This window comes from Orbicella faveolata, unplaced genomic scaffold (genome assembly GCF_042242905.1).
Source record: "Orbicella faveolata isolate gen_17 unplaced genomic scaffold, um_ofav_v1 contig_13, whole genome shotgun sequence".
Taxonomy (NCBI): Eukaryota; Metazoa; Cnidaria; class Anthozoa; order Scleractinia; family Merulinidae; genus Orbicella; species Orbicella faveolata.
Genome location: NW_028301540.1, coordinates 11583896 through 11602500, shown reverse-complemented (window position 1 = coordinate 11602500; position 18605 = coordinate 11583896). Strand labels below are relative to the sequence as shown.

The window sequence follows — 18605 nt, the reverse complement described above, 5'->3', positions numbered from 1 at the left end:
GGTCATTGCCTTGCGTTCTTGGGGAAAACACTTTACTCTTACAGTGCCTCTCTCCACCCAGGTGTGTAAATGGTTACTGACGACTAGGGGGTAACCTTGCGATGGACTACTCTAGAATCCCATCCAAGGAGGAGTAGAAATACTCCTTGTCGATTGATGCTACAGAAACCGGGATAAGCTCTGGCTTTGTGGGCCACCCCTGGGGGTCACTGACTTGACACAGACTTACCTTACCTTACCTTTTCCGTGACACAAGCAATACGTTTTACAGAAAATAACCTTGCATGCCTGTTCCTTTCTTTCGTTGGTGCTTTTGTAATTAGAACTGGAGGAAGCTGCGATTGTTTCGCGAAGCCTGCAAGAAGCATATCAAGCTAATGAAAGAAGCCGTCGATGGCCAAGGTACGTTTCACACAGTCACATGTATCTTTCTTTGGGAAAACTCAACGTCTTTCACTCTTTACATGAGAAACCAGCCACTCAACCTGCCCTAAATCACTTCTTTGAACTTTCATTTTGTGCTCTGTCCAATATCTTACAACTGTGCGGAGAGAGGGATTTCTACAGAAAGTTTCTACAGTCCTAACGCCAACGTGGAAGTTCTTATAACTTCGTTTCATAAATATCTTTTACTATATTAACTGCGGTGTTTTACAAGGATTTCCAGCCCTGTAAAATTACAATTATTTCACTGTGATGATATTGATGACGTAACACTGGATATCATGTGACCCTTAAACTGTACCTAAATTTGTTGGTGTATGATCAAAACATCTTCGGATCTTCCTCGAAAATCTTTGGCAATGTTCTGTTATCTTCGGTAATCTTCGGAAATTTTCGGAAAATGATCGAAATCGTTTGGGGCGCTGCGGGACAACTTTTGAAGAATTTTCGGAAATCTTCGGAAAATCGAAAGAAAACGTCACAGTAGTATTAAATTTTCAACCCAGTCAATCGAGTCATATTCGTAGATGATCAGAGGGTTGATTTTCATTAACTCTCTTTCACTTGTCATCAGAGAGTTATTTAAAAGTAGGTTGTGATATAATATTTGTTTTTTTTGTTTCTGTCTGTAGGAATTGATCGTCATTTGCTGGGATTGCAACTGATTGCTGCCTCAGAAGGTGATCATACAGTATTTACGTGTGATTCAGTGATAATTATAGGTTGCTTCTTATTAAAGGTAAACCTAAGCTGAGGAAAACACACAGCTTGAAGAAGATATCCAGTCCTATCCAGAGCAGAATGCCGTCGACATTCCAAGAGAACTGGCCCAGGTTGTTTGAAACGTGGATAACACTATCCACTGGATAAATCACTATCCAGCGGATAGCGTGGTTTGTTTTGTTAACACTTATCCGGTAGATAGCGTTCAACGGGGACCTGAAGTACAAATTGATTTGCATTTAGCAGGAATACGAGTTATTTAGCGAACGAGACATCAAAGACACAACACACCCGGATCCGTTTTGTCCAAAATTTTGAAATAAATCGTTTACTGAGTTGCTTTGCTGTTTGCTTGCCATTTTTGTAGTTCGAATATTATTGTAAGCCAAGCTTCGGTTTTGGAAAGAAATATATATTAGTGGAAGTCGTTGTGTTTTACGATTAAAACTGTTGCGTTCCCAAAACAAGAAGTTTGCAATCGATCACAAAATTTTTTAGTGGTTTTTGCGAATGCGCATGCGCTTAATTATTTCAGACATTTTTCTCCCACATACGTGGGAATAACAGGTAAAATGACTTGTCTCGGCGAAGGTAGTTGGAGTTAAGACCGTACTTACTAGGATCATTTCTATAGTACGCGTCCCGTCTTTGTACCCTAACAAAGACAACACCATCAACCGTGATGACGATGCGAAGCGGTCACCTCTGAGCGCGAAGCACGTCGTTGACTTTGTCTTTCATGACAATCGGTCGGCGGCGATTGATGACCGTTTCTCTTCCTCCATTAGAGGGGAATTGGAGGAGGTGATCGCATTCTGAGCGGTTGATTTTTACAATGAGAAACAGAGAAATTATCTTCTTGGGCTCCTGCTAGCTAACAAATGTCCACCTACTAGTTTCTGTTGACATCTAGCTAGGAAAGAAACTAATTTCAGTTATAGTTCATTTCATTCCAGCCGTGACTCGAGTCTTGTCACACAATTTTCCTTATCTCATTATTCGAAATTTACACGGGTTGTGATCAGTGAAATATAGTGAATCGATCGATAAGAAAGCAACTTTGTAAATTACCGCTCGTACTTTGGCAGTGAATCGACATATTTGACATTCGTAAACAATGTAGATCTGTTATCGTGAAATTTAAATACCCAACATTGTAAAGCGGCCACTTGTTTGACGGTCGTTTTCTGTGTCGCCAAATCAATCAGATCAATTGAATTTTCCGTATACATTTAATCGTTATCCATGCTTCCACGAATTAAAAAAAAGGTTTAATATATCATATGTCTGATTCGACAGTTTTCTTTATGGTTTTGGCGACGAAATGTTACTTTTATTCGCTTTGGTTTTTCGTCTGCAATTTACAATTCAAATGCAACTCAATGGGTGTCTCTGACAACTGGTGTTTCCGTGATCTCTTGCGTGACGAATGATGCGTGACCTTATACAACTACTCTTTTACCAGTTGCTTTGCCACTTGTATTAATTAAAGGGTTAAGAAGGTCTTTCTCAGTACGAACGACACATAATGTTTTGCCTGAAGCTGAAGACATCGATTTAAAGTACCTTATTAAAAGTGTTATTACTAGTAATTGTCAACCAGACAGCGGCTCAATCTTTTTTTCCATCTTTAGTTAGAGAAATGCAGTTCTTAAATTCTTCCGTTTTAGACCAGGGGCCCGTTTCTATCCCGAAAAGTTTTCGCTCCCGGAAAGCCATAGCAAAATCTCAAACCTTATGATCACAGAGCTGTTTTATTCACATATTCATAATATGAACAGAGGTTCTCTTCATACAAGAAGTTTCAGGCGTATACACCTCTCTGTTTTTAGATACAGATGAATTAAAAATGGCTTTTCGGGCCCGGAAGTTTCCGGGAGCTTTCGAGAAACGGGCGCCTGCCAGTTGTTAAAAGTACCAGCACAAATTTCAGCGATTGCCTAGGATTTTTGAGGAATATGTTTTTCTGAATTTGCATACGAGGGATTTAGGATATTAATATTTACCTTACATTTTGGACTACTTTCTTGTTGGAATTCCAAATTAGTTCTCAAATTTTGGGGAGTTTGTCCTCTTCCTCCCCACCCGGACACGGGGTGTATGTGGGTTGCCCGGCCACCGGTAGTACTTTGAAGATGGTTGGTAGAGATTTCATCACGACTAATGTTGAACCTCGCTTTGTCGAACTCGCAAGCGGAACGTAAAACAGTTTTACTCTAATTTCGTTCCATGTGGCAGAGCCCGCAGATCAGTTACAATTAAAGTAAACCGCTCATTATTTTCCTGATTTTTTTTCTTATTATTCATGCCTAGGAATGCCAACTCCTGCTATCTTCACGGAGAAAGCTTGGACGGCCAGGTATTTGGATGTTTTAGTTCAACTGGACACAAAATCAACATGAGTCAAAAAGTAAACCGATCACTGATAGAGACGGAACTACAAGAGTGAATTTTACTCTCCCGCTTGTGATTTTGTTATGGAACCTCATAAAAAAAACTTTTCAATTTATTATGAACCAACCAGAACGCATGTAATCTCACACCATCTCATTTTCTTGGGACTTGTGTCCAAATAGCGCTCCTCACACCCCCACTGAGGTGTTTTGCTCCAGTGAACGTCCTCAGAACCGCTTCCTACGCAGTTTAACCATCAGTTGTTGTCAGTCTATTATGGCTGACTGGAAAATCATGTCGTTTAACCTCTGCTGAGAGTTTATCGTTTGTTGTGTTTTGTGTAGTGGTGGAGGTGGAAACTTCGTCCTTTCAACAAGCTGTGTGGGATTTTCGAAAATTATCGGTGGGTGCGCCGCCATGGTAAAAGACGGTTACGGAGCTTTTTATAGCATCGAGGATAACAAGTGAGTTACTTTAGTGGATACACTGAGGTCCATCGTACTTTTGAATGTGTTAACGCGTGTTTCTTATTCAAAATTTCCTGTAACCTGTCCTCAAGCAATCAGAGAAAAGGTTGATTTTTTTTTTCCCGCCAATTAAGCAAATTGGCGGGCGCATCTTCCCGGTTGTTACCACAAGTTTTTCCTTGAGTTCTTATTAAGGAGCTTAAGCAAGCCGCGACGGACGACGACGGCAACGAGAACACCACTACAGAAAAGATTTAATGAGGAAAACAATGGCTGTGCGTGTGCGCTATAACTTTTTCTACATTTAATTGTCGTTCTCTACAAAACAAGAACGTGAAATGACCAAATTCTGCGTAGCCTGAGGAACGCGAACGACGACGGCCAATGTTTCGTATTTCCATTTGGAACTGAACGCGGTCATTGTATATTTAGCCTGGCACCTTTGTTTTTTTTGGCGTATTGAACAGATCTAAACAGTTGCGAAGTTCGCTGGTAGAGTATAAATTTATTTTTGACTAGGCGTCGTCCTCGGCGTCGACGTCGTCGTTGCTTTAAGCTCCCTATTGTTTTGTGGCGTTTTATCCGTCACAACAAGGCCACTAAAAAAGGTCACTAAAAAGATAATCAAACCAGCGAACAAGCAAACTGTAGCAAGCAAACAAACAACAAACAAACAAAGAAGTTGAACCGGTGCCAAGCGCGGAAAAGCAAGTTGAAACTGAGTGGAGAAAATTGATTTAACATGTGAGAAAAACCCTCCAACTAATAACGAAAAGTTTGTATAGGGCCCTAACAGGAGCATTGGGAAGGTGAAATTTATCTTTGTGTGCACTGATCTTCCTTCTACAGGATTAATTTTGTTCTTGCGACGTTTACAAACTCCGCTGTGACAGATTTGAACAAGTGGCGAGACTCACTCGAAGAGAGTTTTAGGGACATGAGACATCTCCTACTCACTTCTAAGCTGTGAAATATTATACAAACCTCTGTCAGTTGATATCTGTCTGTACAGTGCAGAACGTCACGGTTTTAGAATTGTACTATATATATATTTTCTCAAACAATCTGTGAAGGACAACTTATGGATTTTAAAAACATTAAAGTATATTTGCTACCTTGGAATCCCTCGACTGGCTGGATCTATTCAGTATATATATTGGTGTCACAGATAAAGTTGTTCAATTCCAAATGCTTGCTTAGTTTAATTTGGTCCGATTTCAAGTTTCAGTTTGTAGAAGACGTCCAAGACATTTACTCAGATGTATAGTGTTTAGATGTTTAGAAACCTTTTGTTTGGCTATGTTCCTTGTCATAGCGGTTTTCAGTTTAGTGTCGAAAATAATTAAGTCGCATTTGCTTTGATTTTACATTGCTGTGCTAGAAGAGGGGGGTGAATAGGTTTTCGGATCGACGGATTTGGCCTTAAAAAGTGCACGGATTGTGGATTTTTGCGGTAAATCGAGCGGATTCGCTGATTTTGAAAACACAGTGGATCGTGGAGCAGCCGTGAAGTTTAGCGCGGATTCCGGATTGTGCCTGTCTTGATGTTCGGGTCTTGGGTCCTAAACCAAATTTGTATCATAGATCTTTTTTCAGCCTTGGTCGTTATGTTATTGAGTTCATCCAAATTATTTCTTTTTTCCAACAAAGCAGTGTTATTGGAATTGTACTGTGTTATAGTCTTCAAGCATGTTGCCTTCTTTACTATTTGTGCGAAATTAACAATGGCATTCCCATTTACCAGTTTACCTTTGAACTTTTACATTTCTGTTTCTGGATGTGGTTGCGGTGTCAGATTTGAACAAAAATATCGGCGGATCTGCGGATGTGGTGGAAAAAAGGCACGGATCGGAGGATTTGCATACCCCAATTCACCCCCTCCTAGATATTGGCTTAAAAGACTCGCGCCACTTTGTCATCTATTCCGAAGTAAAACCAAAACCAATCGTGACTCGCTCACCCACGTTTTCCCGCGCTTTGCGTCAGCTACAGTTTGGTTCACTGGATTGTCTGTGTCCTTTGTGATTGGTAAAAGTGATTAGTTTCTTTTAGAAAACTGCTCTAGTACGAAATTCGACTGACGCCCCATCCACACTACACCGGAGAAATTTGAAAACGCAGCTTTATTTCTGCGGTTAGGCCTACCGTCCACACTAATCCGTCACGAAAACGAAGCTTTTCGAAAACGCTCTTCAAACCGGAGGAATTTAAAAACGCCGGCTTTGGGTTTTAGTATGGACGGAAAAATTTAGAGAACAGAGGCTTACGAAAAAGATGATGACGTCACGAAAATCATGGGATCTTTCTGCCAGAGTTTTCCTCAAACACAACTTAAAAATGACCGGTGATTGCTGCGTTTTCAAATTTCTCCGGCATAGTTTGGACGGGACCTTGAAAATCCTGGAGGATTTCGTTCCCTCGTGGAACGTTCGCTTCAGAGTAAAGTCACTTCTACGATTGTTTAAACAAAAATTATGTTATGACTATGCAATTGGATTTTGCCATGCCAACAGAAACGTTTTTGAGTATTGGGCCAACGAATGCGAAAGCAGAACGAATTTCAATAACAAAAGGTTTTTCATGTGTGATCAGCACAATATCTTTGTGCGTGTGGGCCGGCAAAATTCTCGAAACATTTCTCAGCCGCTCTCTGCAAAACAACAAAAAAAATGAAATTATCAAATTTTGTCGGGCTTTCGTAGAGAGCGTGAACGACAGCAGTGAAATTTCCATTTTTGTGGCTACAAGTTTGCTGTGTTACCTAATCAGACATAAACAGTCTGGCTTCGAGGGAAAAAAAAAAACAAACATCTCCACTTAACCCGGACTGAAAACAAAAGGCTAAGGGGTGTCTGGAAAACCCGAATAGCGAATAGCGAACAATCGCGAATAGCGAACAGCGAATACTGAGTCCCGAATAGTGAATAGCGAATAGTACGCATAGTGCGAATAGTGGCGAACAGTCTCGAATAGTAGCGAATAGTGGCAAATAGTAACAAATAGGGTACCCAGTATCTCGCAGTCAACCTCGTAGCAGTTTAAGATGGGATTTTCCCGCTAAAAAGCACAGACGCTTATCAGGACAAAAGGTGTTTCAAACGTAATTTCTTCTGTTTTAACCGCCTCAAAAGCGTAAATACGTCTTTATTAGGTTGTCCTTTTGTTTTCTGTTTTCTTAATGTCGGCGATGGACAGCCTACTAGCCTGAGTCCGGAGAAGAAAAGGTAATAAATTCACTGAAATTCTGCTGCTTATTTGGATAATTAATTAACGCTGGATATTAGATCTAAAGCGGTGACTATTGACGACTATTCGTCACTATTCGCCACTATTCGCACTACTCGAGACTATTCGCACTATTCGGGACTATTCGCCATTCGCTATTCGCGACTATTCGCTATTCGCGACTATTCGCTATTCGCTATCCGGGTTTTCCAGACACCCTAGGCTAAGAGCCGTAATGGTAAAGGAAATGTGAATAAAATTACATACAAACTTTAAACGCCTTGTTCGCTTTTGAAATTATTCGTTACAATAAAAGCACGATATATATAATTGACGCCCAGATGGTAAATTCGTAGGTCGTTAGTATGTTTTGATTCGTGACAACTTTTTTTTTCTAAAAAAAAAAAAAAAAAAAGAAAACTATTATTTAGCAATTTGGCGTTAAGTAAACTTGGCAATAAATCAAGAGACGTTTGGGCGACAAAAACAGTTTCAAATTTTACCTGGCCGTGCGGTAGACCTAGCCCACTTAACAGACCAATCGTAGTTAAAAGAGAAGACAGTTTTGAAATTACTCTATTTTCTGCCACACAGATATTCGTCAATTAAGCTTGATACCCTTAATATAAAGCTACTGACAGGGGTCGGGTTACAATTCAATACTTAAAGTTGTGCCAATGCAAACCGCTAGTCACTCACAGGTAGCCTGGAGGTCGTCCTGTAAAAGCGCACCCGTTGCTCGGAAAGAAATCTAGAGATGACAGCGTTGGTAAAATTAATAGTTAGAAAGCAATTATTTGCTTACGTTTTGGCGCCGTAGTAACCAAGGTGGGGAATATTTATATTTTTGCTTATCACGGAAATTATGCGCGGAAGTTTCGCCAAGCAGCAAAGTGTTATAGAGTGGAGTTTGGCAGTATCGTTTATCAGTTTGCATTGCGGAACTCTTGATATTACTTTTAAGTTTTCATCTCAAGGGTTTTTTTTCCTTTTTTCAAACAAGTACTTTAAAGATATTGGCCAAGCTGTTGCATTTGCGTCAGAAACCAAGCTGAGTAGGCTGCCTTCAGTCTGGCGGGAAAAAAATCCAGTCCTGTAACAATTGAAAATCCGCCAGAGAAAAACGTCCGTTATCAACTCCTTCATCACTTGACGTCACTGAAATCTGTACGGAATACATATGATCACAATGGCAGACATTTAAAACAGCCATTAGACTTAAAAGTTAAAGATAACAAAAAAAGTTTTACATAAAACGACAAACAAAGAAGAAATGCTTTCAAAACAATTCCCGTTGCTTAATCAGCAACTTCAAAAAGATGCGGCGTTGGCAGGATTATTTAGTTGCAATAAAATGAGCTTTCAGCGAAATGGCGAAAACAGCTTGTTAACTCCAGTTTGAAGAGTTCACGAGATCAGCCGAAGTTTCTTTGAAAACAGTATTTACGCACTGAAATATTGCCAAGACTTATTAACTCCTGTCATCAGATGATATCATGATTGATTCTGGTAAAGGAAGTGGACACGTTAATGTGTCTCATTTCAAGAACAATGTAAAAACCAGTTTTGTTTGCCAAGTGTGGCCAAGTTCAAAGACTGAGTCGGAAAGAAATGTCTAATTTAACTCAAAACAATGACAAAACGAGATTAAAATGTAAGTAGTACCACAAGAAAGCTTCGGTTTGGTTTGATTGCTAAATACCAGGCCATAGTTTCTTTCATGACTTTAAAAGGAAGAACCACCCATCTTGTACAATACAAAATGCGGAAAGAATAGTCACACTGAATAAATATAGCCTAACGGGGAAAGGGTAGGGGCCTTCCCTCTGCTCCCTGCCCCCTCTGCCTCGTGTTACGCCTGCCTTGCAGGCTGACTAGTTTCACAGAGTTTCGTTTAAAAGCTTAGTCAGAGTTAATTTCGGATATTACGAGGCGTTTTCGTAAACGCATGTGTTTACAAGACGTAAAATTAAAAGGACAGCTTCACTGATTTAACCATGCATTAGTTTAAGCTTTGAAATAACTTTGATGACGTGAACCTACTGTACCTTTTAAAACAATTTTGTGAAGCCGGAAAAAAAAAAAGTGTAAGAAATACTTGGAAGACGATATCTTTTTTACAACAAGGTGTTTTTGGCACGACGAACTAGCCGGCGAGCAGGCTCACGTTGGACCACAAGCGCCACGCGAGGCGTAACTGCGAGCGCGAAATCGAGCGGCGAAGCCGCGATCCTTCCGGCCGGATCGCTTTGCTCTTCACTACTCGCGCGCGTGACTCAAAGGTGAGCCTGCTCGCAAGCTAACGGCGAACACGCTAGGCTGAGAAGTTGGAAATTAAAGAAGTAATTAAATGGACATTTCTCATTACATAAACTTTGAAAAAAAGCCAGAATTCACTGGAATATGGATAATTAACCCCGATCACTAGATCACAATAAGGATAAAATCCGGACAAAGGAAATGGACGTGATAATAAACTCTCAATTTCAATTAGTCCTAACCACACGCAAAGTGCAGTCAAGTTCAGAAACGCAAGAAAGGAAGAAACGAAAAAACAAAAAACAAAAAAAAAAACACATCGATTTTGCAGAATAAGAATAACACCCCATGAAACTAGCGGCTTTTCGCTTGAATAGCGACACACAAGGATTATTTAGCAGATAAATGGACGAGTTAGACTGTATAAAGTCAGATTGCCGCTGGAGTAAAAAGGCGTCAATTTTCACTATATACTTCATTCCCGAACTGGTTTTGACATTTTATAATTATGATGATGCACAAAGGTTTAGACGCTCTAATTTTGCCCTTAAATTTAATTACGGATCTCGCGACTGTCTATGGACAGTTAAATTATTGCCAATGATACTCGGGGTTAATTGTTTTGCCTACAGGCTCCACGGGAAAAAAAACCGGAACTTTCTTGCGCTTTCGCTCACGGCGTGGGAAACCGTTAGTCATCTGGACTCTTCGGGTTGATACTAGTTAATTAGAGTTTGTCGAAAAGTGTGACTGACCAACTGGCTGATTAGAGGTCTGTGACTGATAGTTTTTGAAGTATGCCGGCTTGGTTCAAAAGCTGGAAATTTGACTTGAGGTCGATCACTGAATGTCACAAGCTGGGAAAAGAATTGTTTTCAGTTCGTCACGGTTTCAGTAACCGCCTTGAAATTCAAGGTATGTAGTTTACATCCGGATATGCAGGTTACATGGTATGGAATTTAGGTTGAAATTGAAAGAAACGTCTATCTCGACTTCATGTAATCCGAAAACAGGAAAGACGTTTATTGTCTTCTCTTCCTAATCCTTTGAAAGGGGTAAACCCTAGAAAATATTTCCCCGTGTACACGTGCATGTATCATGCACGAGAGGTAGACAAGTTGGAATATTCACCGCAAATGTAAATCCGTCAAATGCACTGAAACGTTTGCTTAGATGTCCTGTCCGCAATACTTCCCGGCTGTAAATGAAATATGTCCAAATGGGGCAAAACATCAAATAAAAATCAAATCAAATCCATCAATCAGTCTTCAGAATGTAAGGTAATATGTCATTTCTTAGTGGCCCGTGGCACATATTGACAAAAGCGAACTGAAAACCCAAAATTGAAAACGTCGAGACTTGATATACCAAGATTGGATTTTAACGCTGACATAAATCCGATACAAGTGATACAGTAGAATGGAGGGAGCAATGCTAAACCCGTAGAATATCGCATCACAAAATAACTCTTATTGCTCGCTTATTCTTCTCGAAAACACTTCCAATGCTGTGAGCATATTGGCTGATGTCATGTCTTTTATTTTAGTTAATAGATTCCAAACACAAAGAATTCGCAACGTAAACACTATTATTGGCTTGACGGGGCCAAAAGTTAAACAACACTAAAGAACAACGATCGATTATTTGTGCGATGCAATTACGGAACAAAAAGTATTTGAAATGTCCGGACATCGAGTTGCCAAGAAGACAAATAATGTCCTACCAACTCCTACGCTCCTAAAGAGTCCACATTTCAATCATATTTGCATTTAGTGACAATGACTCTTGAATAAATGAGTTGAGCACACAGGAACCGAGCGATTGAAAACAATATTGTGGGCTTTCGCGTCCCAAATCTTTCGATAAATCTCGCGCAGTTTAATAGTGTCGGATCTGTGAATGTGCTCTTTTTACAAAATTGAAGTTCGCCGCTGTGCGGTACAATTGAGTTAATTTATGTACTTAGTGCGCTTCGCAAGGCGACATGATCACCCGCTAAAAGTTGAAGAATTTCGACTAGTTCGCTCAGCCATGACAGATTAACAAACGAATGTTTGCATATCTGTAATCTGTTTTGTAGTCTATTGTCCGTAGCGTTAAGAGGCGAACTTAAGGGCATAATAAAATAATACGCGGTTTACTTCTTTCTTCGTCACTCATTTCGCGAATGCCGCCATAAACAACCCTCTTTGTTCGATCTGAATTTTCTTTCTCTGAATCGGGAAACTTCTCCGAAATAAGACGTGACGAATGTATACAATGGCTGAAGCTATCTTTGTTGCAAATGCTTATCTTGTAAAAATTGCCACTTGACGCCTTCCGACGAAGTAATATTCAAAACTAACCACCAAGTAGTGTTGTTTTGTCGTGTTAAAATTATCCAACATTCAACAATAAACTGCCGACATCTTGCTATATCGAGGTTTCCTCGAGGCCGGAGACCATGGACCAGTCGCAACTAGCTTTGCTGTTGTGATTGCCAAGTGGTTGAGCCTCTTTTTCTTCAGCTGCTAGAGTTGAACTACTCCGCGCAAAATCGTTACTGTCTAGGTCGTTGCTTGCTCCATCGTCGAGCTCTTGTTCGGTTGCAATTTCCAAGCACCCGGGCACCTCATTTATTTGTTTGTCATTGACAGTTGTAGTACTCAAAGATTCGATTTTGACAATTGGTTCTTTCTCGCAAGTACAACCAAATGTCTCGCCGCTAGTCGATGTCTTTTCTACGTCGCTCTGCCTCGTGTCAAGCGAACTTTCCGTTCTCTCCCATTCTATACTCGCACCCAAATGGCAGGACTGGTTGCTTCGTTTAAGCTTATCTGGGGTCCGGCTTTTGGAGCGAAAGTCTGAGCTAATCGCGCTAGCCGCAGAGTTGCTGCGAGAATTCTTAAAAGCACTCATGTTGTAATACTGTCTATTAGCTTCGACATTTGAGATCGCGTCCACATGAAGATGCGATATGCTGTTCTCGCTCAACCCTTCGGCGTGAAGTTTTCTGCTCGCCACCTCCTGATGATGAAACTCGCTACGCGCGTCCCCGAAGGCTTTCGATATTACCTTTGCCAAACTCTTGGCTTCTTTGTTGCTCTTGCACAACACTACATTGCATTCCACCGATGCTGCTTTTGATCCGAACTGATAGGTGAAGAAGAAGACTCTCTGATAAGCTTTGGACACTCCGCTGAATCGAATCCTCCGGAGCAGAAAGACCTTCTCTTCGTCTTCCGTACTATCCCTGTCGCGTAGCGACAGCTCCTCTTTGGTCAGCTTCAGCGAGTAGTGGTCCAAAGATTTCAGCCTGGGTTTCTCTTGGGCGAAAATGGCTTTCACGGTGTCACAGATCTCCGCGAAACCCGGACTGCACAACTGTTGGGAACCCAGGTACTTGACAGAGTAGGTCGGCGTGTGTATGTTGAAGTTCACTCGTTGGTAATCCCACTCGCCGTCAGCTCCCAGTGCGTTTGATCGTGATCCCAGTGGGCGACAAGAGAAGAGGCTGATCATGTCCCGAAGATGTCGTGTTTGAGGTTCAGTCGACGCAGATTTGACTCGTTGTTTAACTCGGCATTTTCCGTGTTTGTGTTCGAGAGGGGTTCTTATGTATCAACAATGATCAAATGAAACCGTACTCGGTTCCATGTTGTGGTCAGATCAGCACGATTTTCTCTTCCGAGTCAGATATGGAAGCCGTTGAAATCCACTTCGACAACGAAGCGCTGAAAACAACGGTAATTGACAGTCCAGTGATACGCAAACTCACCACTCGGGGCCAAATCGTTTTTCCTTCCTGCAAATCGATAAAGTTGATTGTGCAGACTAAACAATTAATCTTCTAACACGCTTCTCGTGATGTGTATTGCCTTCGTGTCTTCTTTCACGCCAGCTTGTTATCGTGCGTCTCGCGTGTTACTTTTCGCTTTGGAACTCTGTGTTACACTAATCGAATTTCACGATAATAATCGAGAGATCTTGATGACATGACATGGTTTAAATTAATCATTACAATTCGCTCCACTGCCCCCTCTCACAGGCGGTTGCGTATGCGGCATTGTTCTCGGCATAAAATTATTTGGCGGCTATCGCTCAGTTTATGCTTGCAATGTTGTATCTCCCAGGGGACTTGGTAGCAAAAATACAGACAGCTGACTCAGGCTTACACCTTTCCACTTCTAGAATCCACTTTTCTTGTGTAAAATTGTGACAGAACTGTCGTTTGTATGGACTCAGTTCTTTGCTAATCAAACAAGGCTCGTTTGCATTAATATGCCAGCTGTCAAGAGCAGTTTTAAATATATTGATGTTTTCACGTGAGGCAAATCCGGTACGCTTGCTTTGCGTCAACTGTATCGCTTTACACACTTGAGAGATCGGTTTCCACTCTCAAGCTCCTTCAAGAGATGTGGAGAACATACGAAATTTCCGCTTCGGTCGCACAGATGACGAGCCCTGCGTTCATCAGGGATAATATACAGCTTATACCGCTTTTGGATATTATTTGCGGGGCGAGAGAAAAACGCTTTGTAAAGAGGTACAAGGTTGCGCGACGTTTTAATCGTGTCTGTATCCGATCTGTTGGTGTAATTGGCATACGTGACCCACGAAATTGGTCGAGACAACGATTATAAATAGCTTTCTTTATTACTGATGGCAGTTAAGTGGCTATTTATTCATTTCTCGAAGACAGACACGGATTTGAATGACTACTGTTTGCGTAAAGCAATCTTTATGGCATTAAAATGCACGGAAACCATTTCTTTTTACAATTTAGAATTATGGTCTGAAAATTGCCGCCTGGATTAATACCGCGATAAATCAAAACACACTCAATGGATTAACTTGTTTTTAAGCCGCAAAATAGCAACAATAGCAACATTTTACGGGTCCTTATATATCGAAGGACCAAAAAAATCCCGTGTCCCGACTGTCAACAACACCACAAGCGTTTATGTTATGAAAATTACCGCTGACCAGCTAATAACAATAATATTAGTGGACTTCTACTGATTGAACGTTTAACGAATTCAATTCCTGTCTCCAAATGCTAAGTTTTCGATATTATATTCATGCATTTTCATGACATTTCTGTGTAACAAGAGGAAAGGCACGCAAGTTGTTTTCACAGCGCGAGTTCACAAGTGATAACTATATTTTTCCCATTTGCCGGCATGTTTCCAGAGGCAAATGCTTAGTCGTGAAATCTGGGACTCCTGCGATCAAGATGGCCACCACACGCATAAGCAGTCACTTGGTACCTTTTTTAGTAACATTTAAATGTCAAACCGCCATAATGACGTCTGGCTTCAATTCACTGTTTAAACAGTTTTGATTACCGTCGAAAGTTGATAAACAGACAGCAACTCCATTGTGAATTTAACTGTTTTCAGCAGATGCTTTTGGCTTTCATTGGGTGAGTGAGTGAGTGTGAGTGAGAACTTTATTAAAGTGTCAAAAAACCTTATAGCCTGGGAATAAAAACACCATACTAATTAGGGGACACTGCTAAAAAAAACTATACTAATACTAATATTAATATTAAAACAATAAAAAAATAAATGACTTGAAAGGCATTATGTGCAGCATAGGATGCAGCCCTTACAGCCGGTGTCCATTAAGCGAGTTATATCCCTTTTGCGAATGTAGTTTGTAAACGCCTGCAGTGTCTTGGCTGATCTGTCAGCCATAGACAGTTTGCCCCATAATTTGGGTCCTACATAACGCAAAGAGTGCTTCCCATAAGTAACAGTGTTGTATCTAGGAGTAGAAAAATCTGATTGTCTCAGGTTGTATGTAGAAATTTGCTCGTTTATTGCAAGGGTATTCTCTGCCATGATGTCAACTGAACGTGAAATGACGTCAATTACACATCTGTGAATCAGATGAATTGCGTCATAGTTTTTTTTTTTTTTTTTCAGTTCTCAACTGTCTCAGCTGCCGATGTCAGGAACTCTTGAATCCTGGAAACAATTGATTGGCTGATTACTCGCGATCCAGCTGCAGTTTACCTGTCTTTAGAGTTGTTTGTCTATTGTATAAAATAGAAACTGAAAATCTTCACGGCTGTTGTAAAAAGTGAGGCATTTTTAGTTATCTTCTGGTTCGATGATTTCTTATGACAGTTGTCAGCTGAAGTCTCTCATCGTACAGTAATCTTATCAGATGCACCATGACACATCCTGTAATGAATTCCTTTTTTCTCATAACCTGTGTCGGTTACTTTATACTGATAATAGTAAGAGAAGTCAGATTCTGATCAGTCATTCAATTTCAAAGGTTGCCCAACCAATCAGGCATAATTATACTTTCTGAGCATTTTTGCCTTTTAGGGCCATTTCAACTTGGACCTTACAACTAACTTGGAATTCTAAACACGCTGCAATAGCAGGAGGCTAACGAAAGCTTTTCATGCTTGACGATAAAAGACAATTAAAGAGAGAGTATCTGTTGGCCCCCGGAGACACCAAAATGAGATTAATTTGGAAACTGCAGGCTTTCCTGTGGACATTGTGGTAATTATCGAAATCTCTTCGCCGGAAATCTTGTTCGTTGTTCTTTATACCCTTTCTATGTTCCTTTGTTTAGCATAATGAGCAAAACTAATGGCCCAGCATGGAGTCACGGTCGCAGAATTATGCACAGCTGTTCGAAATACATACAAAATATTGATTTTACGATCTTATTCGAAAAAGGACGTCTAATCGAGGCAGCATGATTGAGGTAGTTTAGGCTGGTATGAAAGATAGCTATCGAAATCGTGTGCTCGTAAATTGATGATCGTCACACATATCAGGTTCGGCTGAAACGATAATGGCCCATGAATAGAAAAGGTGAAAATTCTTAACCCGACACAAAAGCTCTAGTATTCCCGTAATGCATCTGTGTATTGGCTGTTGCATTAATCGCTGTTTCACAGACAAAGTCGTAGACGTACACCTTCTAGCCTGGCCTTGCAGGGTGGTACACCTGTTAAGTACCTATAAAAAAAACAATCAGTCGCGCAAAATCTCAGCGGTTCGACTAACCACGGCACTTATGTTTGTGCGTTTTTTTTTTCTGTAAAAAATATTTGTGGCTCAGCCGTCTTAAGACATTTAAAACTGAGAGTCAAGGATATTAAATAGAAGACATGACCTCTGTATATCGTTTCTTGCATCCTTGTATTAAACAGATCTTAGTGCGTTTAACTCCGGCGTCGAAAACTCTGCAAAAGTTTTACTCCTTTTTTTTTACCTCAGAGCCGAGTTTTCAGAAAACGGAAAGCGTCCGATAACTTAACTAATCAACAATGCGCAGAGACGCTATAATGAAGAGTTGTTTATACAAAGACAATTTATAATTGGCTTAAACGATTTTTCAAGTTTAAAGTCTTACTGTGCTATCTTTCTAAGCCTAAGTCACCCTTGAAAGGCTGGTCTCGATTTTGCAGAAGCAAATGTTTTCAATCGAATTTTTTTGTTAAATTTCGATTTTTTTTTTGTCCATTATTGCGCCGTATAGTTTTACTCTTTCACCTTGAAAAATGATCAATATTGGACATTTTGCCAAGATACGTTCGTACGACGCTTTCTACCAGCTATCAACGAACCGTCCAACATCGAATTTCATTTCCTTATCTCATTACATTGATTGAAGTTTTCCGTGAAACAAAGTAAAACGGAAATCAGCGAAAAATGAACTACACATGCATGTACTCAGTTATTACAGACGTTAAACAATTTTGGGAATATTGGGACTATTCTTAATTTAAGGGTCACGTATCTGTTTTTGAGAAGTAACATAGCTAGCCCAGTGCTTCAGAGAGGGCACAGTTATCCGTGTATTTTTTCTAATTTCTTTGGAAAGAAAATATTGTCAATGCAAAGCACCTTAAGCAACTAGTGGATTTGGTGCGATGAAATATCATTGTTATTTCTACCGGCTTGCATGACGCACAACTGGTGAATAAGGGTTTATTTTGATGAAAGAGAATTTTAAAACAGCTTGTTTATTTCTCTTTGTTGCGCGCTGCTCGTGGTCAGACATTCAGCTCTCCAGCCCTGGTCATTCGGCCTGAAGTAAATCTTCAGTGATTCGATACGAAACTGATTTAAATGTCAGCTGAGTAACTCCACCATGGGCCGCTTTGAGTGGGGGCATGCACATGTGGGAGCCTTTCAAGGACGTCAGCTGTTGGCATTGAGTTGTAGTTCCGGATGTAATCTTTGGAACATCAAATGAGTAACAACAGAAATCCTTGATTTCGAAGTAGAAATTAACTCAGCTAACATCATGATTGATGCAGGGTTAGACATTGTTAACGCAAGCTCAATAATTAGGCAAAATCTACTAAGAGACAGCTTATCAGAGAGGAAATTTTCCAAGGCTCTAAATTGGCTCAAGAGAATCTGGAAGGATTTATCGAGGGGCCAGCTCAAGATCTGTTCTTGGTACTGATGCCATTGGCTAGCTTGCCATATAGCGATGGATTGTTCCGGGCTCTCAACTATCATGCCAATTTTGGTAACGAAACGAACGACTTCATCAGGTCCGCTTTCTTGTGGGTCTTATAGTGTACGTGACCATGATTTACCACTTTTTTTTTTTTAAATTTCAGTGTTTCTTTTTTGATAGCTGCCTGACACGAGTGGATAAGACCGGATTTGGCGTGGTGTTTATCTCTAGATAAGCCACTTACAATTCCGACTGCCTTTTGTCAATAAAACTCTAAAATTAGGCTCTTTTCAACAATTACATCATTTTTTGGATGTTCGAAAGAGGCTGTGAACGTCACTTCAATTACGTTTACTCAGTCTAGAATTTTCCACAAATTGTGATATTTTGATTGGAAAAGCAAAAATAGTGATTTAACCCTTCGCGGTTATTCGCTAAGAATTGTTTTAAAGGTTCTCCACGCAAAATATTTTATTTTTTCACCGCTTGTCAAATCCCTGTAAACTTTAGCTGCCGAGGTCACGTCCTTTTGGGCGCAGACATAATATAGACGACATCGGATAAAGATTTCATTAGCGTGTTCTGGAGTTAAGTGCCTTAAGATGACAAACAAAAATATTGCGTTTCAAAAGGTTTGTTGCGTGGGAGTGAAAAGGTGAAATACTTCAC

General features: G+C 40.4%; 2 protein-coding genes and 1 non-coding gene across 6 annotated transcripts in view; 2 read left to right on the top strand and 1 right to left on the bottom strand.

Annotated features, from left to right (window-relative positions):
- Window positions 1-18605, top strand: part of LOC110062692 (peroxisomal carnitine O-octanoyltransferase-like) — a 37286-nt gene that overhangs the window by 15316 nt on the left and 3365 nt on the right. For 2 of the 4 annotated variants that reach the window (XM_020769639.2, XM_020769637.2), the window contains 5 exons: window positions 324-402; window positions 1077-1124; window positions 3481-3526; window positions 3906-4025; window positions 4878-7673. In XM_020769639.2, coding sequence (XP_020625298.2) covers window positions 324-402; window positions 1077-1124; window positions 3481-3526; window positions 3906-4025; window positions 4878-4998 — 414 coding nt within the window. In that variant the 3' untranslated portion in view covers window positions 4999-7673. Of the gene's footprint in view, window positions 1-323; window positions 403-1076; window positions 1125-3480; window positions 3527-3905; window positions 4026-4877; window positions 7674-15421; window positions 16645-18605 lie in introns of those variants that run through there. The other 2 variants (XM_020769638.2, XM_020769640.2) reach the window with 2 other exon arrangements.
- On the top strand, window positions 1771-1991 carry LOC149115006 (small nucleolar RNA U3). Its single transcript, XR_016206272.1, has one exon. It is a non-coding gene; the product is annotated as a small nucleolar RNA U3 (small nucleolar RNA).
- LOC110062695 (uncharacterized) lies at window positions 11031-13998 on the bottom strand. Its single transcript, XM_020769642.2, has one exon. The coding sequence runs from the start codon at window positions 13011-13013 to the stop codon at window positions 11925-11927; it is 1089 nt and encodes a 362-aa protein (XP_020625301.1). The 5' UTR covers window positions 13014-13998; the 3' UTR covers window positions 11031-11924.

Bases quoted from the DNA above. Each gene is read 5' to 3' on its own strand.
- LOC110062695 (XM_020769642.2), bottom strand. From the start codon at position 13,013: ATGATCAGCCTCTTCTCTTGTCGCCCACTGGGATCACGATCAAACGCA.